This window comes from Myotis nattereri (genome assembly GCF_964212035.1).
Source record: "Myotis nattereri genome assembly, chromosome: 18".
NCBI lineage: Eukaryota > Metazoa > Chordata > Mammalia > Chiroptera > Vespertilionidae > Myotis > Myotis nattereri.
In genome coordinates, this window is record NC_138093.1 from 40,226,949 (window position 1) to 40,242,560 (window position 15,612).

The 15,612-nt window shown below is 53.3% G+C and overlaps 1 protein-coding gene across 2 annotated transcripts in view; it reads left to right on the forward strand.

Moving 5' to 3' along the window:
- ILDR2 (immunoglobulin like domain containing receptor 2) overlaps nt 1–15,612 on the forward strand; it is a 55,347-nt gene that overhangs the window by 18,649 nt on the left and 21,086 nt on the right. Inside the window, exon 4 of one of the 2 annotated variants that reach the window (XM_081112424.1) lies at nt 14,815–14,871. In XM_081112424.1, coding sequence (XP_080968550.1) covers nt 14,815–14,871 — 57 coding nt within the window. The remainder of the gene's footprint in view (nt 1–14,814; nt 14,872–15,612) is intronic. The other variant, XM_081112423.1, reaches the window with a different exon arrangement.

Sequence of the window (15,612 nt, forward strand, 5' to 3'; positions counted from 1 at the left end):
GAAACCTTAGCAGAAAAACGAAACTAGATCTTAGGGGGGGAGTATTGATTAGCAGCAGGGTAGACAGTGCACTGGGGGCGACGTGCTGCGAGAGAGGGGTCAGTCAGGGGGCTGCTGGAGAGCACAGGGGGGTGGATTGACGAGAGACAGCGTAGAAACATTTCTGAGGAGGAAGTGATGGATCTTGGTGACCAGTGTATGAAAGGGAATGGGGACGGGAATGGGGAATGGGAAAAGTCAGGTCACTGGGACTCCTAGCTCGCTGGATAACCAATTGCTCCACCAACTCAGAGAGAGGACATGGTGGAGAGCAGGTTGGGGGCAGGAGAATGAGTTTGGTTCTCGATGTGTTGAATATGAGAGGCCTGTGGGGCACCCAGGTGGTGTCCCAATTAGAAATATAGGTCTGGAACTCAGTGGAGAAGCGAGGATGGGAGACAATAGATTAGAGAACCATGAGTGATGGTCAGAACCATGAAAGAATAGATGAGTCAGCCAGGAAGATTATATAAAGTGAAGAGGGCCAAGGACGGAACCCATCAGGCATATGTCCTACTTTCACTTCAGGAGAGTGGTAGCATGGCCACTGCCCACGGGCGTGTCTTGATTTCTCCACAAGCAGGGAGCTCCCCACAGCCTGGGCCTCGGGTCTGCAGCGGCACCGACCACCTCTCGTCTGTGTTTGCATCTGCACTGCCTGGCAGAGGGTCTGCAGTAAGGAAGCTTGAGGGCGTGTTTTTGTTTGTGTTTTTTCTCAAATGATAAATGGGCAGAATCTGTAGTTAATACTTACTTTGTTCCTCTTAAATGTTAGTGCTAAGCATTTATTTATTGACTGATAAAGTGTCAATACAATAAACATCTGCAGTCTTAAGAGAGAACATGCTTTCACCTCCTTAGTCCTAATTCTCCAGCTGGGTATTTACATTATTATTCGCGGTCGATCCATCGGGGACTGTGGTGGAAAGCAACAGAATTACATGCTGCGGAGCAGAAAGGAATTCATTGGAAAGAAATTGCAAAGAAGACAGGAAATCCGTCTCTGAAAAGGATAGTAGTATATTAGGGTAGCGCTTGTTAACTCCTGTAAAAGCAATGCCCAAAGCTCAATGACTTATCACCAGGGAAGTTGGTGACTTCATCTGGTCATAGGTGAGGGTAGGAGGCTCACCCGATCGCTCCCTTCCAAGTGGTGGTGTAAGGGGTCTGGCTGCTCCATGTTCAGTTCTGCGGCATGGGAGGCCTTTGGTCGCAGCCGCACAGAAAGATGGAATGAGGCAGGTCGTATGGGACTTTGTAGAGACCAGGCCTGGGCCACTTCTGCTGATTTATGTGCCCAGGGAAAGAGTTAGACTGTGTAGATGAACAGCCTGGTCCCTGCCCTGCCAGAGGTGCCCCAGGGTCTGTGTGGCAAGAACTGATAGGTAATATGTTTAGGGTTCCAAGCCAGAAAAATCAGTTCAGCTGCTACATTTTCTGCTCTTGCATTTCCCACTCAAGAATCAGTCTCAGGAGAGAGTCCGGTTGGCCCAGTTTGGACAGGTGTCCACGGCTTAGCCTCGGGCGACCAGGGGCTCTTGGTGGCTCGCCTCTCAAGATATGGAAGAGAACTGATTTCCCAAGTAAGCTGGAGCATGATTACAAAGAAGGAAGACAGGACATGTGATGCCCCCGAAGCAATAAGTGTCCACCAAAGTGATGCCATCACGACGTCTGTTATCACTAGTAATGTGCACAGGAATAGTGTGTAGCTCATATATCTTCCCTGTGGTCACCTCGTAAGGCAGGGGAGCAGGCATGATTTTCCTCATCGCCCAAGCGAAGAATTTCATGTTCATTGTCCCGGTGCAGACAGTGTCGGCGATGCCGCCCAGGGTGTTGGCTCCTGGCCCCACTCTTCCCACACGGCCCGACTGTCCATATTCAGCGCCTGTAAAACGTGGCTGCTGCTTGAGGCCCAGGAAACGACTCTCACTTGTCCCGGGTTGGCGTTAGAGTTTCATTTTATTTCTTAGTAAAACTGCCCTTCACCACTGACCGAGGCCCTCACGTCAAAGGCATCGTTGTTCTTGTCTAGACGGCCCCTCGCCCCTGAGCCTGGTCTCCTTTCCCCAAATGTCCGAACCGTCTACAGATCTCTGCAGATCTCTACGGATGCTCCCTTCGGAGGGTTCAGAAATGCCCGCAGACAAGTAAGTGACGGGGATGGGAGGACCTCCGCTGACGCGCTGTGCGCACAGCTGTCTGAGCCCCTTGCATATCTCTCTGATGCTTGAAAGGCAAAGCCATTCTGGAGCTGGATGTGCTCAAGGTGTTTGGGTGCCTCGAGCTGACACTGGCACGTACCTTAGAAAGAGTTAGACAGACGTTTGGGTTGTGGGGCCGGACCTGCCCAGTCCCGAAAGGCAGGAGTGTCCGGAAGTCCGCCACCGTGGGGTTAGACCTGGGTGTAGGGTCTGGCAAGGACGGGCCCGTCTGGGACCTGGAGCCCGGCCACGGCTGGGGCCGGAACAAAGCCCCCGGCCGCCCCAGCTGGCAGGAAAGGACTCCGCCGGTCAGGAAGGTTCCAGCGGGGAGGCTGTTATTTAAAAATCTAAAAGCCGCTTGCTTTGCTCTGCCCTGCTTCGATGCACAATGTGAGGGCCTGGCCTCTTCCTTCTGATACCCCATGCGGCCGCTGGTTTTTTGAGGGCCTTCCAGCAGAAAAGGAGGGCAAGGGCGGGGCAGACATAGGGCGGATGCGTATTCTTGCCTGTGGCCCCAGAACAGACCGAGAGGCCATGAACCAGGGCGAGTGTAGACTGAAGCTAAAGGACTTTCCCATGGGAAACAGCAGTGTGGGGAAACGGTGGTCGGTGAGGGGGAGAGAGGAGCCACCCCTCTGGTGAGCAGAGGCAGGCTCTCTCGCCCAGGATCTGCGTGAGCACGGCCAAGACAGCGTACAGAGCCCTTCCTATGACCGCGACTTCCTCTCAAAGTCCACAGTTTGCAGAATTAATTCTCCATGCAGGGCTGTGACGCCTCGACACTGCTGTCTTGTTCTGGGTGAATACTGTTTGTTGGAGGGAAAAAATGATGCATGTTTCTTGTAAAAATGTCAAACAGAGTAGGAAAGTACAAAAGGAGAAAATCTCTCCTGAACTTTGGCCACGCAGACCTGACAGGCTGTTCTCCATGACTCCTGCTGCACCAGCAGCCCTAGTTTAGGACCGCGTCCAAGGGCGTTCCCCGCGTCAGGCCTGGCCATGCCAGTGTGGGGTGGGGCAGAGGGCCTCCTCCTGCCAGTGTGGGGAGTCAGAGAGCTGCCTCCTGCCAGTGTGGGGGGGTCAGAGGGCCTCCTCCTGCCAGTGTGAGGGGTTAGAGAGCCGCCTCCTGCCAGTGTGGGGGGTCAGAGAGCCGCCTCCTGCCAGTTTGGGGGGTCAAAGAGCCTCCTCCTGCCAGTGTGAGGGGTCAAAGAGCCGCCTCCTGCCAGTGTGGGGGGTCAGAGGGCCTCCTTCTGCCAGTGTGGGGGGTCAGAGGGCCTCCTCCTGCCAGTGTGAGGGGTTAGAGAGCCACCTCCTGCCAGTGTGGGAGGTCAGAGAGCCTCTCCGTGCCAGCTGCTCCCACACAGGCTCCCTCCAGCAGGTTCAGCTTCCTGGACTTGAATCCCTTCTACCTTGGGTGGAGTATAAAGTACTTTTCTCCATAGTTTCAGCAGAAGTCCTGTTGCTGGGGGTGGGCCACTATTCCCAAATGAAGAAGAGAATGCCAGGTAGGCAACAGCAAACACTGCCAGCCTGCCCGCATGCTGTGGATTCATCGACTTCTGCGTCTTCACTGGCCAGATGCAGGGCTGCTCCAGGGCCAGGTTTGCTCAGCAGGTCCTGATGAGGAGGTGCCAAGTTGGGGTTCACTCTGTTCCTGCTTCCTTCCCCCTCCTCCTGTCCTTTCCCAGGCGAAAGGCATATGCCACCTAGGAACAGTTGTGTGTGAACTTTGTAAAATACTTATTTTCAATCCTCACCTAAGGATATGTTTATTGATTTTAGATAGAGAGGAAGGGAGAGAGAGAGAGACAGACAGAGAGAGGGAGAGAAACATGCATTGCTTGCCTCTCATATATGCCTGACCCAGGGATCACACCCTCTCCCTAGGTGTGGGCCTCACGGCGCCATCCTGCAGCCTTGTTGGTGCAGGGACTAGGCTCCAGCCAGCGGAGCCGCCTGGGCGGGGCCATGGGTTGTGTTTAAGTCGAGCTATTCACAATACTGTGCCTGGAATTGCTATTCTGGTTTAAAATAAACCTTTCTGCTCACTAGTATTCAAGGACATTTAAAAACATAAGATATCAGGGAATTCGTGGAGGGGACATCTCAGAACTGGTGTTAGGGATTTAAATATGTTTGTTAGTGACCGTTAACATACACTATGATATTAGTTTCAAGTGTACAACATAGTGATTGGACATTTATCCTCCTTACGCGGTGATCACCCGTCAGTCTGGCACTCGTCTGACCCCATAGCCATTATTAAGTTATTACAGTAGTACTGGCTGGATTTGCTTGAGGGATTTTGATGGGCGCGTCTCTCAGGCTGTGCGGAGATCCCCGCACTTGCCCAGGGTCTGCGCCTCCACTTGAGCCCCCTCCCCCAGGACGTTCCTGGGGCTCTTTAGAAAGGCTACTTGTTGCCAAGGCTCCCCCCCTCTCCCCTCCCTGCTCTAGGCCTCTGCCAGCCAGCCCAGTGGCTCCTAACTGAGGGGATTTGCCAATTAAAAGGGCTGCAGCTCCCAAGTTCCCATGGCAACAGCCGCCTCGGAGGTCTTTTTGGCCCGCTCAAACTTTGATCTCGGAGAGTGGCTGCTCCAGCTTCTCTGGAAGGTTTACAAACAGAAAGAGGGAAACAATTGGAAGGGAAGAAAGAAAAAGCTGCTCCTGCAGAGGGAGAAGGCGTTAGTTACAGCCACACTCGGGGTGTAAATTGGGGTGACGCCCGTGGAACACCCTTGGATTTGGGCTGAGCCCACATTTTCATTTGTCGAATCAACTGCCCCTCAGACGAAAGACCGAAAGCCGGGTTGATTCTGGAGGCGGGTGGAAGCGCCCTTCTGTCCTCAGTAGACGCTGGGGCCTTCAGATTTCTAGAGGAGCTGAGACAACCGGTCTGGCCCCCGGGACAGGAGAGAGAAGACTAAAGAGGAGTGACCTTCCGGCCTCAGCCCTGCCCCTTCTCCCAGCCCGCTGCCCCATGCTGGCCTTGGCCGCCCTGAGTTCACTAGGTGCCTCTCTTGGTCTTGGTTTTCAGATGAACCAGGAAAATGTGCTGAAGGGATGGAGGAGAAGGAAGAGCTGGGAAAGTTAGCCAGGTGTCAATCAACCAAAACCTGATTCTGGCTCATGATTGTCAACAACAAGCCTCCCCGGCGGTCGGAGTGCAGTGGGGGCTGTGGAGCCTCCAAGACCGGGTCCAGGCCTCTCTCTCTCTTTGCAGGAGGCCATGGGGGTGGGGGTGGGGGTGTGTGTCTCAGACTACTGCATCCTTGCCACCTTGCTCTTGGTAGGTACCATGGAGTGCAGTCAGTTTTGCTTCAAATGTGATTTTTATCAAAATTATTATTTAAATGTAACCAGTATTTTTGCATACCAAGTGCCTAGCACAGCGAGGATTCAAAATGACAATATATGACACGGTCTTGTCTCTATAAAAAATCACTGTCTTTTGGTAAAGATAAAAATTACATATTTTAAGCAATTAGAGAGAACAACACAAGAAAAGATTAAACTATTTGATATGAAATATCCAGGCTATCGATGCTCAGGAGGGCTGCTTTGCCCCAGGAGACGCTGGGTGATGTCTGGAGACGCTGTTGGTTGGCACACACATGGGGTGCTAGAGTCTAAGGAGGCTGCTCCAATCCTGCACGAACAGGACAGACAGCCTCCTACACCCTGCATGCACAGGACAGACAGCCTCCTAAACCCTGCATGCACAGGACAGACAGCCTCCTACACCCTGCATGCACAGGACAGACAGCCTCCTACACCCTGCATGCACAGGACAGACAGCCTCCTACACCCTGCATGCACAGGACAGACAGCCTCCTACACCCTGCATGCACAGGACAGACAGCCTCCTACACCCTGCATGCACAGGACAGACGGCCTCCTACACCCTGCACGCGCGGGACAGACGGCCTCCTACACTCTGCACGCACAGGACAGACAGCCTCCTACACCCTGAATGCATGGGACAGACAGCCTCCTACACCCTGCATGCATAGGACAGACAGCCTCCTACACCCTGCATGCACAGGACAGACAGCCTCCTACACCCTGCATGCACAGGACAGACAGCCTCCTACACCCTGCATGCACAGGACAGACAGCCTCCTACACCCTGCATGCACAGGACAGACGGCCTCCTACACCCTGCACGCGCGGGACAGACAGCCTCCTACACTCTGCACGCACAGGACAGACAGCCTCCTACACCCTGAATGCATGGGACAGACAGCCTCCTACACCCTGCATGCATAGGACAGACAGCCTCCTACACCCTGCACGCGCGGGACAGACGGCCTCCTACACTCTGCACGCACAGGACAGACAGCCTCCTACACCCTGAATGCATGGGACAGACAGCCTCCTACACCCTGCATGCATAGGACAGACAGCCTCCTACACCCTGCACGCGCGGGACAGACGGCCTCCTACACTCTGCACGCACAGGACAGACAGCCTCCTACACCCTGAATGCATGGGACAGACAGCCTCCTACACCCTGCATGCATAGGACAGACAGCCTCCTACACCCTGCATGCGCGGGACAGACGGCCTCCTACACTCTGCACGCACAGGACAGACAGCCTCCTACACCCTGCATGCATAGGACAGACAGCCTCCTACACCCTGCACGCGCGGGACAGACGGCCTCCTACACTCTGCACGCACAGGACAGACAGCCTCCTACACCCTGAATGCATGGGACAGACAGCCTCCTACACCCTGCATGCATAGGACAGACAGCCTCCTACACCCTGCACGCGCGGGACAGACAGCCTCCTACACCCTGCACGCATAGGACAGACAGCCTCCTACACCCTGCACGCATAGGACAGACAGCCTCCTACACTCTGCATGCATGGGACAGACAGCCTCCTATACCTGCATGCGTGGGACAGACAGCCTCCTACACCCTGCATGTGCGGGACAGACAGCCTCCTACACCCTGCATGCATAGGACAGACAGCCTCCTACACCCTGCATGCACAGGACAGACAGCCTCCTACACCCTGCATGCATAGGACAGACAGCCTCCTACACCCTGCACGCACGGGACAGACAGCCTCCTACACCCTGCATGCGCGGGACAGGCAGCCTCCTACATGCCTCATGCACAGGACAGACAGCCTCCTACATGCTGCATGTGCAGGACAGACAGCCTCCTACACCCTGCATGCACAGGACAGACAGCCTCCTACACCCTGAATGCATGGGACAGACAGCCTCCTACACCCAGCAAAGAAGATCCAGCCCTAAGTGTCAATAGCCAGGTTGCAAAATCCTGGTCCTGACCACAGGTCAGTCTGGGGACTGGAGAAGGTCACTGCGAAGAGCATGGCTTTGGGGTCATAGTCCCTGGACTGGGTGCGCCAGTGGAACTTGGACAGGCCAGTGTGGCTGAGCCTGACGTCCTTTTCTGTAAAAGGGGAGGAGGAGTCATACTCCTGGAAGACCTCCTGTGAGATTAAATGGCACATGACCAGAACCAGTCGTATCAGCTCCCTTCCACCTGCCACCCCCCGCATCTCTGCCAGCCTGTCACCTCTGGTCTGAGGGATCTGCAGGGAATTCTTCGTGTGGGACTCCTGCTCGGGGGCCGATTTTCCTTTAGCCCGGTCCACAGACAGGCTCTGAGCCACTGTGAATTGGCAATCCTGTTTGTAACAGTCCATGCCCTGCGGAGGTGGCCTCGGTAGCCCTGTGGGAACCTCCTGCCAGTGGATTTTATGACATTCCGTCCCAGGGAGCTGTCTTTTGGTGGCTCTGTTTTGGTTGCCCCCACATCTCAGTGGATGGCCCTTAGTTAATTACAGGGTGTTTACTACCTATGCAAGGATTAGGTGCCACAGGCCCCTCGATGAAGTCCTGAAGGCGTTGGGGAGTACCTAGGGCTTCGATGAGAATATGCGTGGTCCTGGAAAGTCTAGATAGGGCGACTTTATAATTTATGGTCCGAACTAAGAGACTCCTGAGAGTGAGAAGGAGAGCCTGTTAGTCTATGTCAGGACAACAGGCAAAGTGGTAAGAGGGCCACACCATCTTTAGAGATGGCCACCTTGAAGGGCCTCCTCTTGATTGACAAGAAGTGAAGTTCCAGAGGAGCTCAGCTGCACCTGGGAGCCCTTGCTGTAGCTGGCATTTCATTCATGAGGACCTACTATGTGCATATCTCCAAGCAAGGGGCCCATACAACAGATGGTGGTTTGCATAATAACTTCTAACTGAAAAATTGGCGCTAAGATTTCCTCAGGGTAAGGGAGTTCCATTTAGGCTCTTCCAGTCAGTCGGGGTTGTTAAGAGAACAAAGGGGGTCTTGGAGGCGGGGTTGGCCCCGCCCCAGCTGCAGTGTGCTCCCTGCCCCCCTCCCCGCCCCCCAACTTCTTCCACAGCCTCCTTCCAGCTCACTTGTTGCTCTTGGAGGTGGGAGGAAACTGGCCTTCAATTAGTGCGCATTCTTGCAGCCCCGGTTGCCGGTTGCCCTGGTGACGGGGGAGGGGGTTGGGGGGCGGGGAGCAGCTGGGTGCGCAGCCAGCCTCATTGTAGTCAGTGGAAAGGCTGCAGACGTGCGAGGCCTGTGCCTGTGCGCAGAGAGGGGGTGTCACCGGAAAATCGGCTCAGCCCTGCATAGAAAGAATGGCAGCCCTTGGAAGCCGGTCAGGAGACAGTCATCCCATTTTTCTCCAAAGCCAGCTGCCGCTATTGAAGTGCGCAGGGTTGCGTTCACACGGAGAGGGGGCTGGCGGGAGAGGGCAGGAACTCTGACATCCCAGGGCTGCAGGGGCTGCCCTTCCTGCATGCCCGGAGGCCCAGGCTGTTGGTTAAGGGAAGTAGCTGTTCTTGGTATCTTTGTAGCTAAGGTGCCTGGGCCAGTCGGATGCAAGGAGCCCAGCAGCTCAGGAAATCCCCTGGAATCACACCAAGAAACTCAGTATCTTCCGTCCATGAACCCCACCCTCCTCACATCATTTCTGAGGCACTTGTGGCCGTCCTCTGCCTTTCATCTCAGGCCAACCGGAGCCTCTTACGTTACTGATAATACTTACACCTGCTCACTCTCTGGGGGCCGGGGCTTGCCTCACTGTCCCACTTTTGGAAGATCGAGTGCTTGCAGTTGGTGTTTGTTGCGTCCAAGCCGCTCTGCCAGAGACTGGATCTCCTGGGACGCCGGGTATTCCACGGAGAAGCCATGAGAAGTTGTAGGTATATGAGAGTCTTTATCGTAGCCCAAGTAGCCATTGCTAACAAGGAGCAACTAGGCAAAACAGTTCTTCGAAGTAAAGGCCCATACAGTAGCCGTACACCAGCTAAGTAACAAGGCATCTTTCCCACACTGCAGCAGCCTCTGTACCTACTGCAGCAGCCTGGTGGTCAGTAACATACTTTAATACCAACACAGACAAAAGAGGCTTTTTTCCAAAATACTGACCTCACTATTTTGGGTTATAGAAGGGCACGTTTGCACAGTGTCCATAGTCAGATTACTGTGGCCTTACTGTTCACCTGCGTATAGTATCTTAGCCTTGAATATTCTGATTAAGATTCCCACGCTCAGAGTGGCCTTGCACAACTGGTGTGCTCTGTATTATCATTGTTTGTTCGTTTGTAGCAGCATGGTGAATGCCCTTCCATTAGATCATAGGGTCACGACTACTCAGTAATCATTTTCTGGCTGCAACTGTAAAAGGTGCTGAAATTTTTAACCACCTCTAACATTTTCTACATCCAAAAATTACACTTTAATTATTTAACTGGGCAATGATGCCACAAACACATTTGAGGGTCTCTCACTGCAAATCCAGGAGATGAGGAAGGAGTTAAATTTAAGAACAAGCAAATCTGGAGAGGGAGTGAGGTATTGGCAAATAAAATAAAATAAAATAAAATGTAATAAAATAAAAAATAAATACCGGAATGGGCAAGTAGATCTAGTTTCTACTCTTGGTTTGATCGTTAGTCAGCTGTGTGACTTTGGTAAAATTTGTAACTTCTCTGAGCCTCAGGTTCCTAAAAACATGGGTGGGTTACAGATTAGATGACCTCCAAGATCTTTTCCAGTTGTCAAATCTGACTTCTGTGCGAATAGAAGTCAGTGATTTGGACCAACCTTATAATCACTGCCAAAAAGCCCAAAGCATTTATGAACAGTTAACTGCAGATGGTCTAATACTAGTCATTATTAGTATTGGAGAGAATCCAATGTCAGCATTATTCAATATAGTTTAAAGTGAACTAAAATGTAAAGGACATAAAAAGAAAGAGTTCACATATGAAAGGCTTGCATACGTAGTCTATAAATACATATAAAGAGAGGGAGGCTAGCTCCGCATTCGTGACGGGTAATCATAAACTCACTGAATGCATGGTTGCCGGGGGAATACAGAATAAAAGCAGGGATGTGTGTGCCCTGGGGAAATTTCCTATCTATTTGGGATTCCAAATAGCCATAGAAACAAGTTTACACTTCAAAGAGCCAGAGAAAGGCATCTTCTCTCCTCAAAGACTTGAAAAGAAACATTTGAGGGGGTTAGGAGCTGAGAGAGCAGGGTGGGTCTTGTGCGTCCCTGAAAACTGGCCCTGGGGTCTGAGGAAGGCCTGGCTGTGGGAGGAAGACCAGCTGTTCATTAGGCAGACGGAGGAGAGGGAGCCTCAGGGCAGGGGAGGAAAGCGCCAGGTCATTTGTGTCGTCCATTGCAAAGCCCAGGAGGACTCCCCGTGAATAAGCGCAGGGAAAGGAATGGAGGTGACCACGCTGTCCGCAGCGGCAGCCTCACCAGGACAAAGGAAACGGTCAACCTTTGCTCTCTGAAGGCTTGGACTCGTAATCAGGGCTTAGATTTAAGTTTCAAGAGTAGAGACAAAAACACTCTTTTTGGCTGTTTGTAAGCACACTGTATCTCTGTGATGGCCGCCTTACACACACCCCAGCCGGGGGGTTACAACCTGTGGGGTGCGAGGCGGGGCAGGCCTCAGTCCCCTCGACGGTAAGATGACCTTTTGGGATGTTTCGGTGCCTTGAGGAGGCTCCTACCATTGAGCCCCGAGTCCAGGGTGCTCCCCCTTCTCCAGCACATGGACCAGCGCTCGGTGAATGAATGCTCCCTTCCTGCGCTGATGAACAGCCGGTTTCCTTCTGGGATGGACAGGGGCACCTTGTGAGCAGCCAGTCAGAAGCCAGCATACCCCTCAGAGGGGATTTGCTACTGGAAACACTTCACGGTCCAGAGGGTGAGGTGCCTCCTCTTGGGGGGCTGCTGGGGACGTCAGGCACAGAACACAGTCCCTGCCTGGAGGGTTTCGTCCTCAGTGTGGTGCTCCTTGCAGCCGGAGACCAGCTCTGAGGCAGGGTGCCTGGGTCCTCCGAGCCTGGCGCAACCACCTTCTCAGCGCAGCTTCCTTACGGGCTGTCGGAGTCCACGTTGGAGGCAGGGAGGCGGTGCGGGACGAGGGCTCACACAAACAAGGGCAGTGAGAAGTGATGCGCTGTTACCTTCGGGAAGAAGGGAGTAAGTGCATGCAAGGGCCTGGCCTGCCGTGAGAGGAGCGCTCGCGTCTCGGGGATGTCACAGGGCAGGGTTTGTTGTGACTGTCATGCCGTGTCTCTGGGGGAAGGTCCCAGGACCAGGTGGAACCCGATGTTAAAATACAAGGAAGGCTGGTGAAACCATTGCACGCGGCAGGAGGACAGTCCCTGACCTCGGGTAAGTCCTGTGACGCTGACGCAGATCCCAACACCGAGTTCTTCTCACACCGTTGGACAGGCTGCAGGCGAGCCCGAGAGTCTCGAGAGTGTAGGGATCGCGTCTAGTCCCCTCTGTCTCCACCTGGCTCCACATACATTTCTTGATGAATGAATGAATAAATGAATGAATGAATGAATGAATGAATGAATGAATTGGAGACACTCAGGAGTAATGGGTCCGAGGAATAGTACAAAGTGCTCAGGGGTAACTTGAAGGCGTCTGTGGCAAACAGCGGCTGCCGGGGGGACTGTGTGGGACGATACGTCAGTTGTTTTATCCACTGTGCACGTTGCTGCCATGATCATTCAGGCCCAGGTGTGTGAGTATTGTGGGCGACATGTGTGATGCTTTGGTATGAAATGGTGCTCATGTTGGTGCTGGTGCTAATGATTGGTGTGCCTGAGCTGTTGGGGTGACTCCTATGGAAATGTCTTTAAGGTGATGGTTTCTGCCAAGTTCGGGGAAACCAAGCTTCATGAACACCGTTTCCTATAATAGCTTGAACGATGTTTGAAAAGAGAAAACGGGGCCCTCTGTTGGCAATGTCGTCTCTCCATCCTTTTCTCAGACATTCAGTGGCGAGTAACTGCCGCCCTGACACCGACCCCTGGAGGATGAGCGAGATCCCGGCTGGGAAAGGCCTCGGAAAGCAGGGCATTTGCTGCCTCGTGTGGACTCCCGGTCAGGCCTTCATTGGACGGGATGGGTTAGACCAGGAAGGGAAGATACCACATGTCCAGCTGCCAAAGGCAGTTCTCAGGAATCGCTAGGCAAGAAGATGGAAGCAAAATGCTTTTCAGAAATACAGGATCCCAGTGTAAACCCCCCTTTCAAAGTGCCTTTAATCCGATAAAATAAGTCACGGTGTGCGAGCCAGTGACGTGCATGGTCTCACTGCTGACATGGTGGGTGGCACTGTCCGCTGTCCCCTGACTCCGGCTGTCCTCAGGCGAAAGCCCTGTCATGTTCCCCCCTGGACTGCGAGAGGGTACCACCCGGCCACGGGGCCACCACACTCGGCACGTGGGAAGCTGTCCCGGCCTCAAGAGCACCAGCTCTGGGCTGTGGCTTCGGGGAGAATGAGAAGCGGACGCCTGTCCTTCTGTCCGAGTGACAAGCTTTGTGAAGCCCTGTCCGCATTTCTGACCCAACCTCTCCCAGGAGGCACTGGCCTTGCAAAGTCAGGAGAGCCAAGAAAAGCAAAGTGAGCCAAGATCCCTTCCGCCTGCCTAACGCCGAGCCCCCAGGACACGTCCTCCCCGCGGCTGGGCGCGCCTTTTCCTTGACCTCTGTCGGGGCTGCTCTTCGGTGGGGCGGCTTGAGGAGGGAGGGGCCAGTGCCCAGCCATGGCCTTTCGCCTCAAAATGTAAACCACACGTGAGTGACTTTCCTCGACTCCACCTCTAGAAACTTGAACAGGAAGGGCTGGCTGTTTTCTGGATGAACCAAGTCCACGGGCATGAAACAGACCCCACAGTTGAGGTGATACGGGGCCTGGGAAGTGCTCACACTTCGGCATTGGTATAAGTAAAAATAGCCATTAATTTCAGTCTTTTTACTCATTTTAAATTTTTTAACTGATGGATTTTAGAGAGGAAGAGAGAAACATTGATTTGTTAGTCCACTTATTTATGCGTTCATTGGTTGCTTCTTGTATGTGTCCTGACTGGGGATCGAGCCCGCATCCTTGGTATATCAGGATGATATTCTAACCAGCTGCGCTGCCCGGCCAGGGCCTCTTTTTGCTCTTTTAACATGATTACTAGAAACCCTGCAGTGACCGCTGCTCACATTATATTTGTACTGGAAGAGCTGTTCTAGGTGCATTGTCACACACGTAAATGAAGCAGCATTCAGGTGCCAGGGTGACCCTTTGCCATCCCAAGCCTGGCAGGAGGCGGCTTGCGAGCTGTTTCCCAGCGCACCTCAGTGATGGGCGAGACCCCAGTGTGGCTGGGCGTCTGGTGCGGGGAGGTCCCCAGCTGGGCCTTTCCACCGACTGTGATATGAGAATGTGGTGCGAGCGCTTGGCACCTCGTCCTATAAAGGAGGCGAGTTTATAACAGGACTGGCCTCCTTCCCCACATCTCCCAGTGGCCCCCCTCCTGCACAGCTCCTTGCCAGCGAGCCTCGAGGGGCACCTGTTTGTTCCGACACCAGCCCGTACGCTTCTCTGCCTCGTCACGCGGAAGGCAGCTGGGTCCACGCCACGCCAGCTGTGGGTGCCATATGGGAAAGCCGTACCGTACAGAGCATTTCCGAAGCCAGAGGAGAGGAGCGTGTACCCGATCTAGCTTATCTCTTCTTTGCCTTTGAAATTTTAGTCATTGAACTATCTCCAGGCTATAATTAGAATTATATACCGAGATCATTCCGAGTTAAAACTAAATATGCACTTTGTTTTTGATGGGTGTAGGGATGCGTGTGGATATTTGGAAATGCAGGCTGACCGTCTGGATACGGACAGGGTGGACTTTTCCAATAAAAGGTGCGAGAAGGACGCATAAGTGAGTGGAGATGGGGCGTGTCTGTCTGCTGGGTCAGGTCCTTGGTGGGTGAGGCAGGCGTTCCCTCCTCCTATAGGTGGTTGGAGGGGAAGTCCTGCTTCTGCTTCCACCTGATGTAGGTGCAGAGTTCACTTACGTAGCTGCCAGAGGTCGACAGGGAAGGTCATTCTCTTGTCCGAGCCCCACTGCTGGATGTGCCTCAAGAGCCTGGGCCAGGCCCCGTGCGGGTGGCGCCGCCGCAGCCAGGCCCAGGCTGTTTCCCTGGGAGTAACCTCTTTCCTTCTCTTTCCCTCCTACCTCTTCTAGGCAGGACAGGGCTGCTTGCTGACCTCTTGCCCAGCTTCGCTGTGGAGATTATGCCAGGTATTCAGTCATTTAACTCTTTGTTTGCTTAATTTGCTGTCATTCCATCTGTCTGGCTTCTGCATTAGTCACTAATTGCTCCTTTAATGTATTTGCACATTTGTCTATATATGTCTGTGGTCTTTTCCAGGATGAACTAAGCACATTGGGAGAGCCTTTAAATTGTATTTCTGTTACTAGACCCTAAAAAAGTAATAATTAAAAATGGCTGAGATGGGCACCCAGTCCTGACCACACGTGCCAGGCATGCGGGCTCCCTGGCCACCTCATGCCCAGGGTCTCAGCTGCACCCAAATAGCACTAAGTATCCTGAACAGAGTCGTTACTTGTCTGCATTCCTTATGCCCTAAGTTATATGTGTACCCGGTCATTATGTGCAACCGTGTTACTCTGAATTTCCCTTTGTACTTTATCAGAACTTTTTCTTCAAACTTAATGAAAGCTATGCACCCCTCCTCCCTTGAAGAACACGCATCTACATACCTGCTCTGCTTTGTATACAACTTCAGGGCCTTGTATACAACTTCTGGGCCCCTAAGTCCTAGCGGGGCCTGTGGACTCTCTCAAGGACACCTGTCCCGAATGCACACCTCTGTCTCTCCATGTAGCTTAAGTTGAACGCAGCAGCATAGACAAGCCACCGTCAGGTTGGTGCCGCCTGGAAGAGGCACGGACAGAACAGGGATGGACCAGGGGGTGGCACATCCAGATTCGGGGTAGGAAAGGGTTCCCTCTTGCTTT